The 11,425-nt window shown below is 38.4% G+C and overlaps 2 protein-coding genes across 3 annotated transcripts; both read right to left on the bottom strand.

The window, feature by feature from the left end:
• Positions 1-176: 176 nt before the first annotated feature.
• On the bottom strand, positions 177-5,852 carry LOC311288559 (uncharacterized protein; the record flags this gene model as incomplete). Its single annotated transcript, XM_084406038.1, is given in 4 exon segments — positions 177-1,262; positions 2,257-2,778; positions 5,554-5,804; positions 5,806-5,852. Coding segments are annotated over 4 exon segments (1,200 nt in total). The 3' UTR covers positions 177-882.
• Positions 5,853-6,661: 809 nt separating this feature from the next.
• On the bottom strand, positions 6,662-10,514 carry gfod2 (glucose-fructose oxidoreductase domain containing 2). 2 transcript variants are annotated; one of them, XM_084406027.1, is made up of 4 exons: positions 10,151-10,514; positions 8,975-9,311; positions 8,471-8,649; positions 6,662-7,926 (listed from the first exon to the last, which is right to left on the bottom strand). In XM_084406027.1, exons 2-4 carry the CDS (start codon positions 9,225-9,227, stop codon positions 7,249-7,251), a joined length of 1,110 nt encoding a protein of 369 aa, XP_084262153.1. In that variant the 5' UTR covers positions 9,228-9,311; positions 10,151-10,514; the 3' UTR covers positions 6,662-7,248. The 2 variants fall into 2 exon arrangements, with proteins under 2 accessions (XP_084262153.1, XP_084262154.1); XM_084406028.1 differs by lacking the exon at positions 10,151-10,514 and having other exon boundaries at positions 8,975-9,420.
• Between the last annotated feature and the right edge of the window lie 911 nt (positions 10,515-11,425).

Here is an 11,425-nt window from a genome sequence, read left to right as displayed (position 1 = left end):
CACAGAGAGAAAAAAAAAGTCATGAGGGTGAGTCATTTTTGGGTGAACTATCTCTTAAAACCACCTTTTTTTCCCCCCTCTCCCTACCTCTCTTACCTAAAACGGTCTTTAACGCTAAGCTTTTGTTGCCATGTAAGCAAACTGAGATGTTTTTGAAAGCTTTGAGAAGTAAATATGAGTTTTTGAGGTTCACGTTTTTCTCTCAAAAATATGTAAAATGTACAAGACAGGGTTAAAGTGACAACAGTATGCAAATATGTCTAAAAACAAATAATTTTGAACTTCTCTTCACAATAAATATTAATGCAGTACCATCTTGTCAGCCTTCACATTAAGCAAAACTCTGCTCTTAAGTTATACAATAAAACCATGACATTATCAACTCCAGGGTAGGAATAACAAAAACATGGCCCAAATGACTTGAAGGAAATTTGCTGATAGCTTTTTTTTTTATTCCCAGTGCATAAATGTACAAAAACACATTTGAATACATTCACACACTGGTCGATTTCGGAGCGAACATGAACTTTTTTTGTGTTAACACTTATATATACATGAATATATACAGCATGTGAGTAGATCTAATGAAAACTGATTTTCTAGTTATCTGACATGAAAGGCCATCTCATTATTAATCTCTATTTTAATGGCAGGAAATCTATCATTTGCATGCATGCATGTACGTGTTTGAAATCCTGGAAGGTTAAGGTAAACTTTCATTTAGCTAAAGAAAATACAACATCCCTGGCATTTCCCCCACTCCCCACAACCCCTTTCCCCAAATCCAAAGCAATCTTGTAAAAAATAAAAAGGATAAAGAAATAACTATTTCCATAAAAAGGAAATCATTGTTTCCTTGTGAAACAGACATACTGAAGTATATCAACAATTGTAAAATCCAGAGGTCTGTCCCTGTGCATGAGCATTTTTCCAGGAGTCCAGTTCTTGTTTCTGTTTCTCTAGCTCCTCTTTCTCTTTCAGAAACTCCTCTCTCTCCTTCTGCATCTCCTCTTTTTCCCCCTGGAGTTCATTCTTCTCCTTCTGGAGGTCTTCTCTTTCCTTCCGCAACCTTGCATGTTCCTGCTCTTGTTCACATTTCTGATTTTGAAGCACTCGGCGCTCAGCATCCATTTCACGGAACTGCTGTAGTAACTCTTTCTGCAGCTGTATGCTCCGCCCCTCTTCCTGCTGGACACGCCTCAACGCCTCTGTCAGCTCCCGCTCTCTTTCCAATATACGCACACCCTCAGACCACTTAGCTCCTAAAAGGAAAACATTTCAATTGTGATATTAAAACTTAAAACAACACACACACACACACACACACACATCAGGGCTTGCAAAATCGCTAGCCCAACTTCCCGGGGCTATTGTGTTTTCCAGTCGGGGCTACCAAAATGCGCAACCGGCCTGCCCGACGGGCTATCTGAAATAGTGTAATTAAATTCCTCCCTTTATTAACATTATTGACTAGCCTAGTTCTTTTAAGGAAAAATATGACCGTGCAAGTTTTTGATCATGCTGATTTATTCGCAATGCATTATCTCATGAATCTCCATGCCTGTTTTAAGAGAAACACATGAATGATCAATAAAAATTAGGCTGAAGCTCCACTTTCACATGAATGCTTTACTTTGCATGTCAGAAGGTTTGAATCCATGTGCTAACTCACTATCACTGTAAAGCTGCTTTGAAACAAACAAATCTGTATGGTAACAAGTGCTTCATAAATAAAGGTGACTTGACCATCATATATTCTGCTATATAAACAGCATAGAATAATTACCATTTTCTTGCCTCAAAAAAGTCTGGTATTATTATTATTATTTATTGCTACACTTCAATATCTGAATTATTCTATCAGAAAATGAACACTTTTAACATTGTCAGACTTTAAAACAACAGAGCTGCGCACTTCAGTTGATATATCCGATTCAGAATCTGATAAATATCTATATCTATATCTATATATATCTATATATATATATATATATATATATATGTGTGTGTGTGTGTGTGTGGTGTGTTTGTCATTTTATTTGATATACTATAGAATATTAAGATACACAAAATGAAAAAGAGATATTTTATTTGTATAAGTTTAAAGTGTTTGTATATCTTATTCTATTTCAGTTAACATCAGTTAAGTTAGTGTTTTTTATGGTTTTAGTTCCCTATAATAACCCTGACACAACATCCTTTTCACACAAACTGTAAATATGTATATTGATGAGAAGAGTTAAAAGCAAACTATACCCGAGTATCTGTCTAGGCTGGTACTGCAGGGTAAACGGACATCACGCTTAGGTGGCACAATGTGTGATCTGGTCGGAGTCCCGCCCGCTAATGTGGGAGAGGAAGCAAGTCGGCTCGGATCTTCTGATTTACGCTTGCTAGGCCGTTTTTGTGGGTGATCCTCAAGTTGTGCAAACTCATTGGGATGCTTATGCTGTAGATGCCTGATAAGGTTACTTGTGCTACTCCGGTGCTGGATCTTCTCCATGCAGAGCAAGCACAGGGCTCGTGGCTCCTGGCCAAGCTTTCGATAGTGCACCCACACGGAGCTCCACTTGCGAGTATTACCTGGGGTCTCGTCCTCTTGTATTTCTTTCCCATCCCCTTCATCAACAGGCCCCTCGCCTTCCTCATCAGCCACCTCTGCTTCAGCTGTCCCCTCTCCTGCTGCAGCACGAAGGATCCCTTTGATGGCACCATCCATTTCACCATCTTCTCCCACAGACTCCACCTCTACCTGCTGCTCGTCCATTAACACTGTAACTTGGCACAGAAAAAAAAAGGAAGAAAAAAGAAGTTGCATTGGTTATTTAAAATGCCCCATCACTTAATTCAATTTGACTGAACTTTGTACACCCGCAGCTAGATGATGACAAAACCGAACGTTGCTGTGCAACAAAAGTAACAATTAACTAGAGTGCAAAAGTCAGGTTCCAAAAGTAAAAATCCCATTCAATTTTTTCCATGAGGGAACTGATTTTTAATGATAATTTAAAAACCTTCAAACAAAGACAGACCTACTCTGAGCTAAGAAGTGGTTAATCTATGGAGTATACTTTTGCTGAAGCTATCAGTCCACATTATATCAACTTTTTAATTTTTCAAATAGTGTTCCAACAGCTGAATTCCCGGCGAAAAAACTACATTATACATAATTCTGCAGAGAAATCTCCAGTCAGGGAATCCAACAAGCAAATCACACCAAAAGAACACTTTAGCACCACTCCCATGAATTATCCAAACCACTTAATCTTTAGTAAGGTCGCAGGGACTAGCCCAGCATCTTGGGTAACATCTTAACTGCCGTTTGCAAATATTTTACATGCTTTAATAGTTTCAACCTGTTTGGTTAGAATTTTTTTTTTGTCATCTGCTAATTTTCTTTTACAGTATTTGCCTCATTTCAATACATTTTCCTGTTGTCTTGTTCTCATAATTATTTAGTTTTTAGGAGGTAAATTGTACTTATACACCTTAGTTGTCATGACAATAGAATTCTATCATATTCTTTTGGCAGTGTATGATTTGGGCGGGTCTTTTAGAGATTTTGAGCTTGAAATCGTCACTCACATTCACACCTACGGACAATTTAGTGTCTTGAATTGATTTTGCGGTATGTCTTGGGATTGTGGGTGAAACAGGAGAATTCGGAGAAAACCCCAGCAGACACAGGGAGAACATCCAAACTCCACACACAAAGGCCTTGAACAGTCCTTGTTGTGAGACGACAGTGAGTCCCCAGCTCAGTAACTTCCAACGTGACCGGGACTAAGTTTGTCTAACCTATTAGACCTATTTTCAGGCGCTGCGTCATATCATTACGCCTGCTGCACCCATGGTACGGCAGCAAAGTTTCTTGATTATTACGCAGGAATGAGAGTATAGTTCCTAGCCATATCAGCCTAGAAAAATCGCAACTTTACATTTTCTGTCGGTCTTAGTACACGATTTAACTACAGAAGAGTCAAGTTTTAAATAAGAAAAATATCAAAACTCTTTGGTCATTTTTTTTGAGAGAGATGCTAATGGTCATGTCCGATTCAATGATCTATGCTAAGCTATGCTAAAAGTGGTACCGCCAGACCCGGAGTTCGGCTGAATGAATTAGAAAACGGTAACACTCAACTGTTCAACTAGGGGAGTTGTAAAATGAGCCTATTTCCAAAAAAAGTGGAGTATCTCTTTAAGTATCTTTTATAGCACTTAATATATTTGTGTCTGTAGATTTCAATTACTGTACATATTTTTAAAGGCCGTTTTCTCAAATCTATTTTGAGTCCGAAATCTCCATTTCAGTAGCACTTATACACCAAACTTTACAATTTTATCTATATTCTGAAGGTTTTTACAGAGGGGTTTGTTCATATATAATTTGCTTGATAATATACAACATTTTTTCCCTAAGAATTTGTGAAAATGTAGTTTTTTTCTGGCTGTTGACAGTATTTTCGAGTGATAAAAAGAAATATCCCAAAATCCCCTCTGTAAAAACCTTTGACTCTAATTTGTAAAAAATAATAACGTTGTTCGATATGGAAGCTGATCACAGACATGAACAGGTGTTGTACATCAAAACATTTCCTATCCATTATTACTATACATTTTTGTACATACAAAATTGTATAGAAACAAATAATCTTGGCTTTAGCCAATGACCAATTTTAGAATAAAAAAATAATAATATATATATCCCCGGATGGGCGCGATTTTTTTTAATATATATATATAAAAAATATATATATAAAAAAAAAAAATCGCGCCCATCCGGGGATGTGACAGATGGTACATCACGTGACAATTTCGGATCAAATACTGCTCAAAACAAATTAGATGTTAGAAAATGACATTATGTATAATTTATTAATCACTGATAATTCGTGTATAATACGACTTTATATTTAGCACAGAATGGGGCCGTTCTCGGTGAAGGTTTTCTGTCCCGTTCATTTTGGACGGGAGGGGGCGGGGTGGCTCTTTCAGTCAAAGCGCCGTATATTGCCGATCCAAATCAGCGACACGATTCAGAAGATTCATTCGTTTGACTGAACGAGTCGAATCGAATCGATTCCCGTCGGGGAAATTCGTTTGAGATCATATAAAATGTGCTAAATTAGCTCTCTATCATTGAGCGACATAATAGACAATTGTTTGAAAAAAACAACATGGCGTCGTTGCGACATCCACCCAAAACCATGGCCTAAGCGATACTCTCGTCACTTTGACACAAGACTCTGTAAAACGAAGCCGTTCTTACTGAAGAGTCGATACCGAATCACACAATCACATCGAGCACAGTTTTGAACGATAAAGCGCCTTTATATTAGCTCCTGGACTCACATGTGGTAAGATATAAGCACGTGCAAAGTAACGTTAGGCCAAAATGGAAGGGAAAACATCACAAACCAAAGAAAATATATGAGGTGTCGATTCTAAGTTCCATAACCAGCCAGTTGTATCATAGACATATCACAGTAACGTTACACCATGACAGTGTACATAATGGTAAACACTACAAGACAATAATTTAACCTTTCATACCTTCCACGCAACCAGTGTCGTTGCGTTTGGATACCGCATCTGTCGCGGGCTTCCTTTTGTCCAACGAGGAAAAATCTGACGGGTGTTTCGTTCGTAAATGGCGAAGCATGTTTGTTGTGTGACCAAAATACAAAACCGTCTTCATACAGAGAAGACACAATACTCTTCTTTCATCCTCCGCTTGGAAAAATGACCAGACTATACTTCGCTTTCGTGCCGCCATTTTCGAACGAGTCGACTTTGAATACTGATTGCCTTATTTTAGATGGTAACCTTCTCTCCGTGAAATTCTCGCGCATGCGCTCTGTTGCTGATGCTTTGGTCACTGAGCAAAATGATTCAAGAGTAAAAACATTATGTGAATATATTTTCCCTTAATGTATTTGTTATGAATGTTATCCTTAATGTTCGTATTTATAATACTTGATGTTCAAATTTTTTACCCATGTTTTATGATGCTATGGAATATATAGTAAGACAAAATAATAGGTTAGTTATTGTGTCCCTTTGATCCGCAATGTTTTCAAACGGTTTAAGTTAATGTCTTTTAAGTCAAGACTGTTTATGATTAACAGAGAGAACAACACATTAATAAATACGGATCTTTTATAAATAAAACACCTTGTTGGTGTAAAAAAGATTTTGTTAAATTTTATTTTAACATTTATTGAATCTTGTCCCTAAATCTAAATAAATAAATAAAAAGCAACGGACAAAGCTTCACATATCTTCAGAATCCTCTGCTTTTACGATTATTTACATTTTACAATTTCTTTCTTTTTTTTTTTCGTTTATTATCATTGGTGCAGGATTCACAAAGTATTAAGTATGCAAATCTCGCGAGAAGTTCAGACGAGGGTTACCATCCAGAAAGGAGCCTTTCGCGCTCCCTCTACAATGCCAATAGGCATTCGTGTTATATCCACGTTTAAAAATAACAAAATAAAAGGTAAATATTTGTTGTTTATCAACAGGCATTTGTGTAAATCCCAGAAGTAAAAATATTTAATTAAATTAAGTAAATGTTTATTATTAAACTTATAACAATGAATAAAAACACCATCCAAACATCAACCCATCACTCACTCTTAAACAGTGCAGACATAAATTCAGCAATAAAAAATATAATTCAAGAAACTATGTGCAGCTTAGTAAAACCATTAACATGTCCAATGCATTGGGCATCAGACTATAAGTCACAACAGGTTTATTACAGAAAATGATATCTAGTGTCCAGCATTGTAAGTTTATCAGTGCCATAAAAGCTCTCTCGTGTGCACATATACAGAAAAAATCCTCAGCAGAGCACAAGCTTATATTCACTACTCATATAAAATATAAAAACTTGAGGGGCTCACATTTATATCCTGTGACTCAAATTTAAACTGATAACATAAAAATAAGCACAAAGTTTCACAGATAAGCTTTGCACATCTTTTTTTGTTACAAGAAATAGGCAACAAAACAACCCTGAAACCACAATTCCTATCCAGTGACGCATCTCCAGTGTTTTGCGACCCAATTCCCCTGATAACTTAAAACTTGCAGTAAGTACGCATTAACTCCGATAAATTATGTATTCAGTCTCAGGTACTTCATGTTTAAAATGAAAGCATGGTTATTTGATTGTAAAAGAAGGTGACTGATATTAATATGGTTGGTCTTGAGATATAGAATGTAACAATGTGTGTAGTGTTAGTTCGGCAGGGTCCTGTGGTTGTGGTTGTGGTTTGGGTCAACATCCTGAATCTTGACCTCCACTGACTCCCACTCTCCAGTGCGATTTGATCGTTTGATGGCATCCACAACTGTCTGTACATACAGTCCATCCTCAAAAGAGGCTGCCATGGAAACAGGATGCCGTACCCAAGAGCGCCTGTCCTCTTGTGCCTGAAAAGAGAGTCTGAGCTGAGTTACCATGCCATTCAGTCCCCTGACAGATGGCCCTACACCTTCTCCACCATCAGTCATAAGAAGCTCCTCTACTTGCATGCTGCTCCGTTGGCCATACAGCTCTGTTCCTCGAGCAATGAGTCGTCCTGATGACCCCACAAGCATGATCTCATGCACATCTGTGCCAGGTAGATTGAAGTTTAATGTAACGCTGCAGACCACACCTCCGCTCATCAGCAGCTGAAAGCAAGCATAGTCATCTGCGGTGACAGAACGAATCCCTCCCGCTGGGCCACCTTGACGTACAAAAGTCCGGAGCATTCCATGCACTCGCATAGCCCGGCGTCCCGTGAGGTGGCTCAGGAGGTCAATGATGCAGGAGCCCACGGTATGCAGGCCACCTCCCCCCATAAGCTCCTCCCACGCCCAGCCATATGATTGGCTGAGCAGTGAGCCTCCATAAACTCGTGCTTCACATACCTTGAAAAAGAGAGAGAATGTCAATGAGTTTATTATTTTGACCAAGTTAAGTCATAATGTAACACGTGAAGAAGTATCTTTCAAAAAACATGAAATGTTTTTTTGTTTTGTTTTTGGAAAAAGTCTCTTATGCTTTATGCTCACTAAGGCTGCATTTATTTGATCAAAAAAATACAGTAAAACAGTAATATTATGAAATATTACAATTTAAAATAATGTTTTGTGCTTTCATGTATTTTACTCCAGTCTTCAGTATCACATGGTCCAGCAGAAATCATTCTAATATGCTGATTTGATAATTAAGAAACATTTCTTACTATTATTAATGTTGAAAATAGTTGTGCTGCTTAACCTTTTTGAGAAAACACAATTTTTTTCAGGATTCTATGAGTAGAAATATCAAGGGAATGGCATTTATTGGAAATATAAATCTTAACATTATAAATGTCAGTCATTTTCTTAATATCATTATAGAAATGGTCATATAAATAAAGAAATTCATTTCTTTTAAAAAAAAAGGGAGGGGGGAGTGAAATTACAATACCTGCAAGGTCCCACAATACCCCTCTCCTAGCAGGCGTTTCATCTGGACAAATGCAGGCAAGAAGCGCAAGGAATTTCCCATGATACTCATGAGCTGTGGGTAATATCTTGCCGCTGTCACCATCTTACAGGCATCTGTCAGTGTAGCTGCCTGCTCACTGATCACATTTTTACCTATACCTATAGAGAATGAGACAACAGAGAACAAAACTGGGTAAACAATGATGAAAAAAAGCCTAACAAGTTTTCTAAGCCTAACAAGTTTCTGCTTGAAGCAAGAGCTTTATCAACATAATCTTAACTGTGCTGAGGGGTTCACTGTGATCTGAGTATGTGACATTTGATCACCCTGCAGGGGAAAAAAAAGCCCAATTTGGCTTGTGCCAAGACGTTAAGTAAATAGTAGCGCAGTAAACACTCTAGTTGAGTTCAGGAAGGAACCCAACCCAATCCCCTGAGACAACACGGACAATCAAGATAAGAAGCCAAGCAGCATAAGTCTCACCTAGAGCTTTTACCGCAATCTGCCGAGTGTGGGGAGGAGGTGTCAATATGCAGACAAGGTGGACCTCCGGATGTAGCAGCACATCATCTGTTTGGCTGGTGGAAAAGGGAATGTCCAACTCGCTGGCTAGTGACTCTGCTTCCTCTTGTGTACGGCCCCAGACGGCCTGAACAGGGAAGCCTTCCTTTTGGAGCAACGGCACCAGGGCACGTACTGTCTGCCCTGTTCCAAACACACCCACGCCTGGCAACATTATTCTAACAGAAGACACTTACACGCCAGTTGGTGTCTCATTCCACAATGCGACTGTAAATCTCTTGCAACACAAATGCACGTCCTGTGAAAAAAGAGAGAAACATCAAAGTTCACTGACTGACATTTGCACAGGGATGAAAAATTATCTCCAGACAGTGCATGGAGCAGCAAGTTAAAATTAACCTCAGGGCCACTCCAGGGTATCACGATCAATAGACAATAGAGATAAGGAGCTGTAAGAACCCACTGTTATCAGTGGCTCGGGTGACAGCCTTCAGATACCAGCGTTGCTGATCTACCAGCTGGCTTGTCATTTAATTTACATCCCAATGGCTGTGCACCTGCCCAGCAAAGGCAAATGAGAAAGCATACTTGTTTTTCCACTCTGGACTAAACACAAGGTAGTTCCTGGTTGGGCTAAATGAAAATCTTTATTGGCAAACACTTAGGCTATTTTTAAGTAAATACATCGAGAAAGTGTTAAGGTGAGCCAAACGGTACGACCACCAAGAATATCCTTAAAGAACATGGAAAGGGTGAATTTGACAAATTACGATGTTTTTAATAAAGAAATGTAAACCATATCAATTTTGTGATCCATTTTAGAGGCACACTAAATTTAGCATCACTTCCACGCGATAATCCCCGGATGACGGGCGGATAGTCTTCTTTGTTGAGTTTAAAAGTTTAGCTCTTAAAGACATTAGATGTGTTATATTATATATTTAAAATAAGAACAATAAAAACCAACAAACTTGACACTTTCCAACAAAAACATGCCTCTTACACTGCGGATACATAAGGTTGTAGCTTAGCCGAGCCAGTCCAGCCCTGCAGTCACAAATACGTTACACACATTCTTCCTCGCAGAGTTTTGAGCTCGTGCCAGTTCCGCGCTTCGGGTATTAGTTTCATACTTACCGCAACACAAAGCCCTGGGATGCGATGGCGGTGCTGTGGAGAATGATGATGATGATGATGATGATGATGGCTAGAGGATGGTGGAGATGGACACCTCCCTCTCTTTCTGATCAACACTGCTCAGGGCTCGGAGCTCTCATGTTATCTCAACAGCAAGAGGAAAAACAGGACAAACCCGTCACACCTCCCACCCTCTCAACGTACGGGGCATTCTTCGTCCGTCTTAAAATCACAGTAAGCTACATTGTTTAATGTGTAAGTCTGCAGCGCTGCTGCTGATCTTACTGCTGCTCATTGCTGTGTGCCGTGGGCTGATCTTTCGCCTAAGATGTTCGATGATGTGCGCATGCGTGAAACTGTCGTCTTTTTTTTTCTGCCACGCCCATATCATATCATAATTATCAAACTGAAACAGTTTGACACAATCCATCCACAATACATCTATTTGTTGTAAAACTTAATTAGATTGTTTAATAAGCAATTATATAACTCGTTTATTAAAAATACTGAAGAACCCTTGACCTTCTCGACCGCATAGACAAAACGTCATTTTGACATAATCTATTGAATTGATATTCATGTGAATGTACTAAAAATATTAAAAACATGCAACATGTTACCACATGATTTCACCTTGTTATGTTACATTCCTTAAAACTGTGATTCATTATTTGTAGCTTTTCTAGAATATTATAAAATGACACAAATTAGGTTTTAAACTGTATTTAGTATTTCCAGAGGTGGACAGTAACAAAGTACATTTACTTGAGTACTGTACTTAAGTACACTTTTTGAGTATCTGTACTTTACTTGAGTATTATTTTTTCTTTTTACTATAAACTTTTTACTTTAACTTCACTACATTTGAAAGACAAATATCGTACTTTTTACTCCACTACAATTCTGTTAAAGGTCCTTGAGTAGAAAGTAGTAACGTCAGTCAGGATTTTGGTTGCAGAGGTTGTATTTTGGTTGGAAATTAAAGTCGGGTTGACATCAGAACCCGACGTCGGATTGACATCAGACAGACGTTGGATTTTGGTTGGAAATGAAAGTCAGGTTGACGTCAGACTCAGAACCCGACTGATGTTGGTTTCTGACATCAACCCGATTTTCATTTTCAACCATAATTCAACGTCTGTCCAACGTTGGAGATTAATGTCAATCTGGCGTTGGATTCTGACATCAACATGATTTTCATTTTCAACGTTGGGTTTGGTCTTCTAAATGCAAATTTTGTCATTGTTTTGGAGCACACTAGCTTATAGATAACAG

Source organism: Rutilus rutilus, assembly GCF_951802725.1.
Source record: "Rutilus rutilus genome assembly, chromosome: 3".
In the NCBI taxonomy this organism is placed as follows: Eukaryota; Metazoa; Chordata; class Actinopteri; order Cypriniformes; family Leuciscidae; genus Rutilus; species Rutilus rutilus.
The sequence above is the reverse complement of the archived record's forward strand: the minus strand, read 5'-3'. Positions and strand labels throughout refer to the sequence as shown.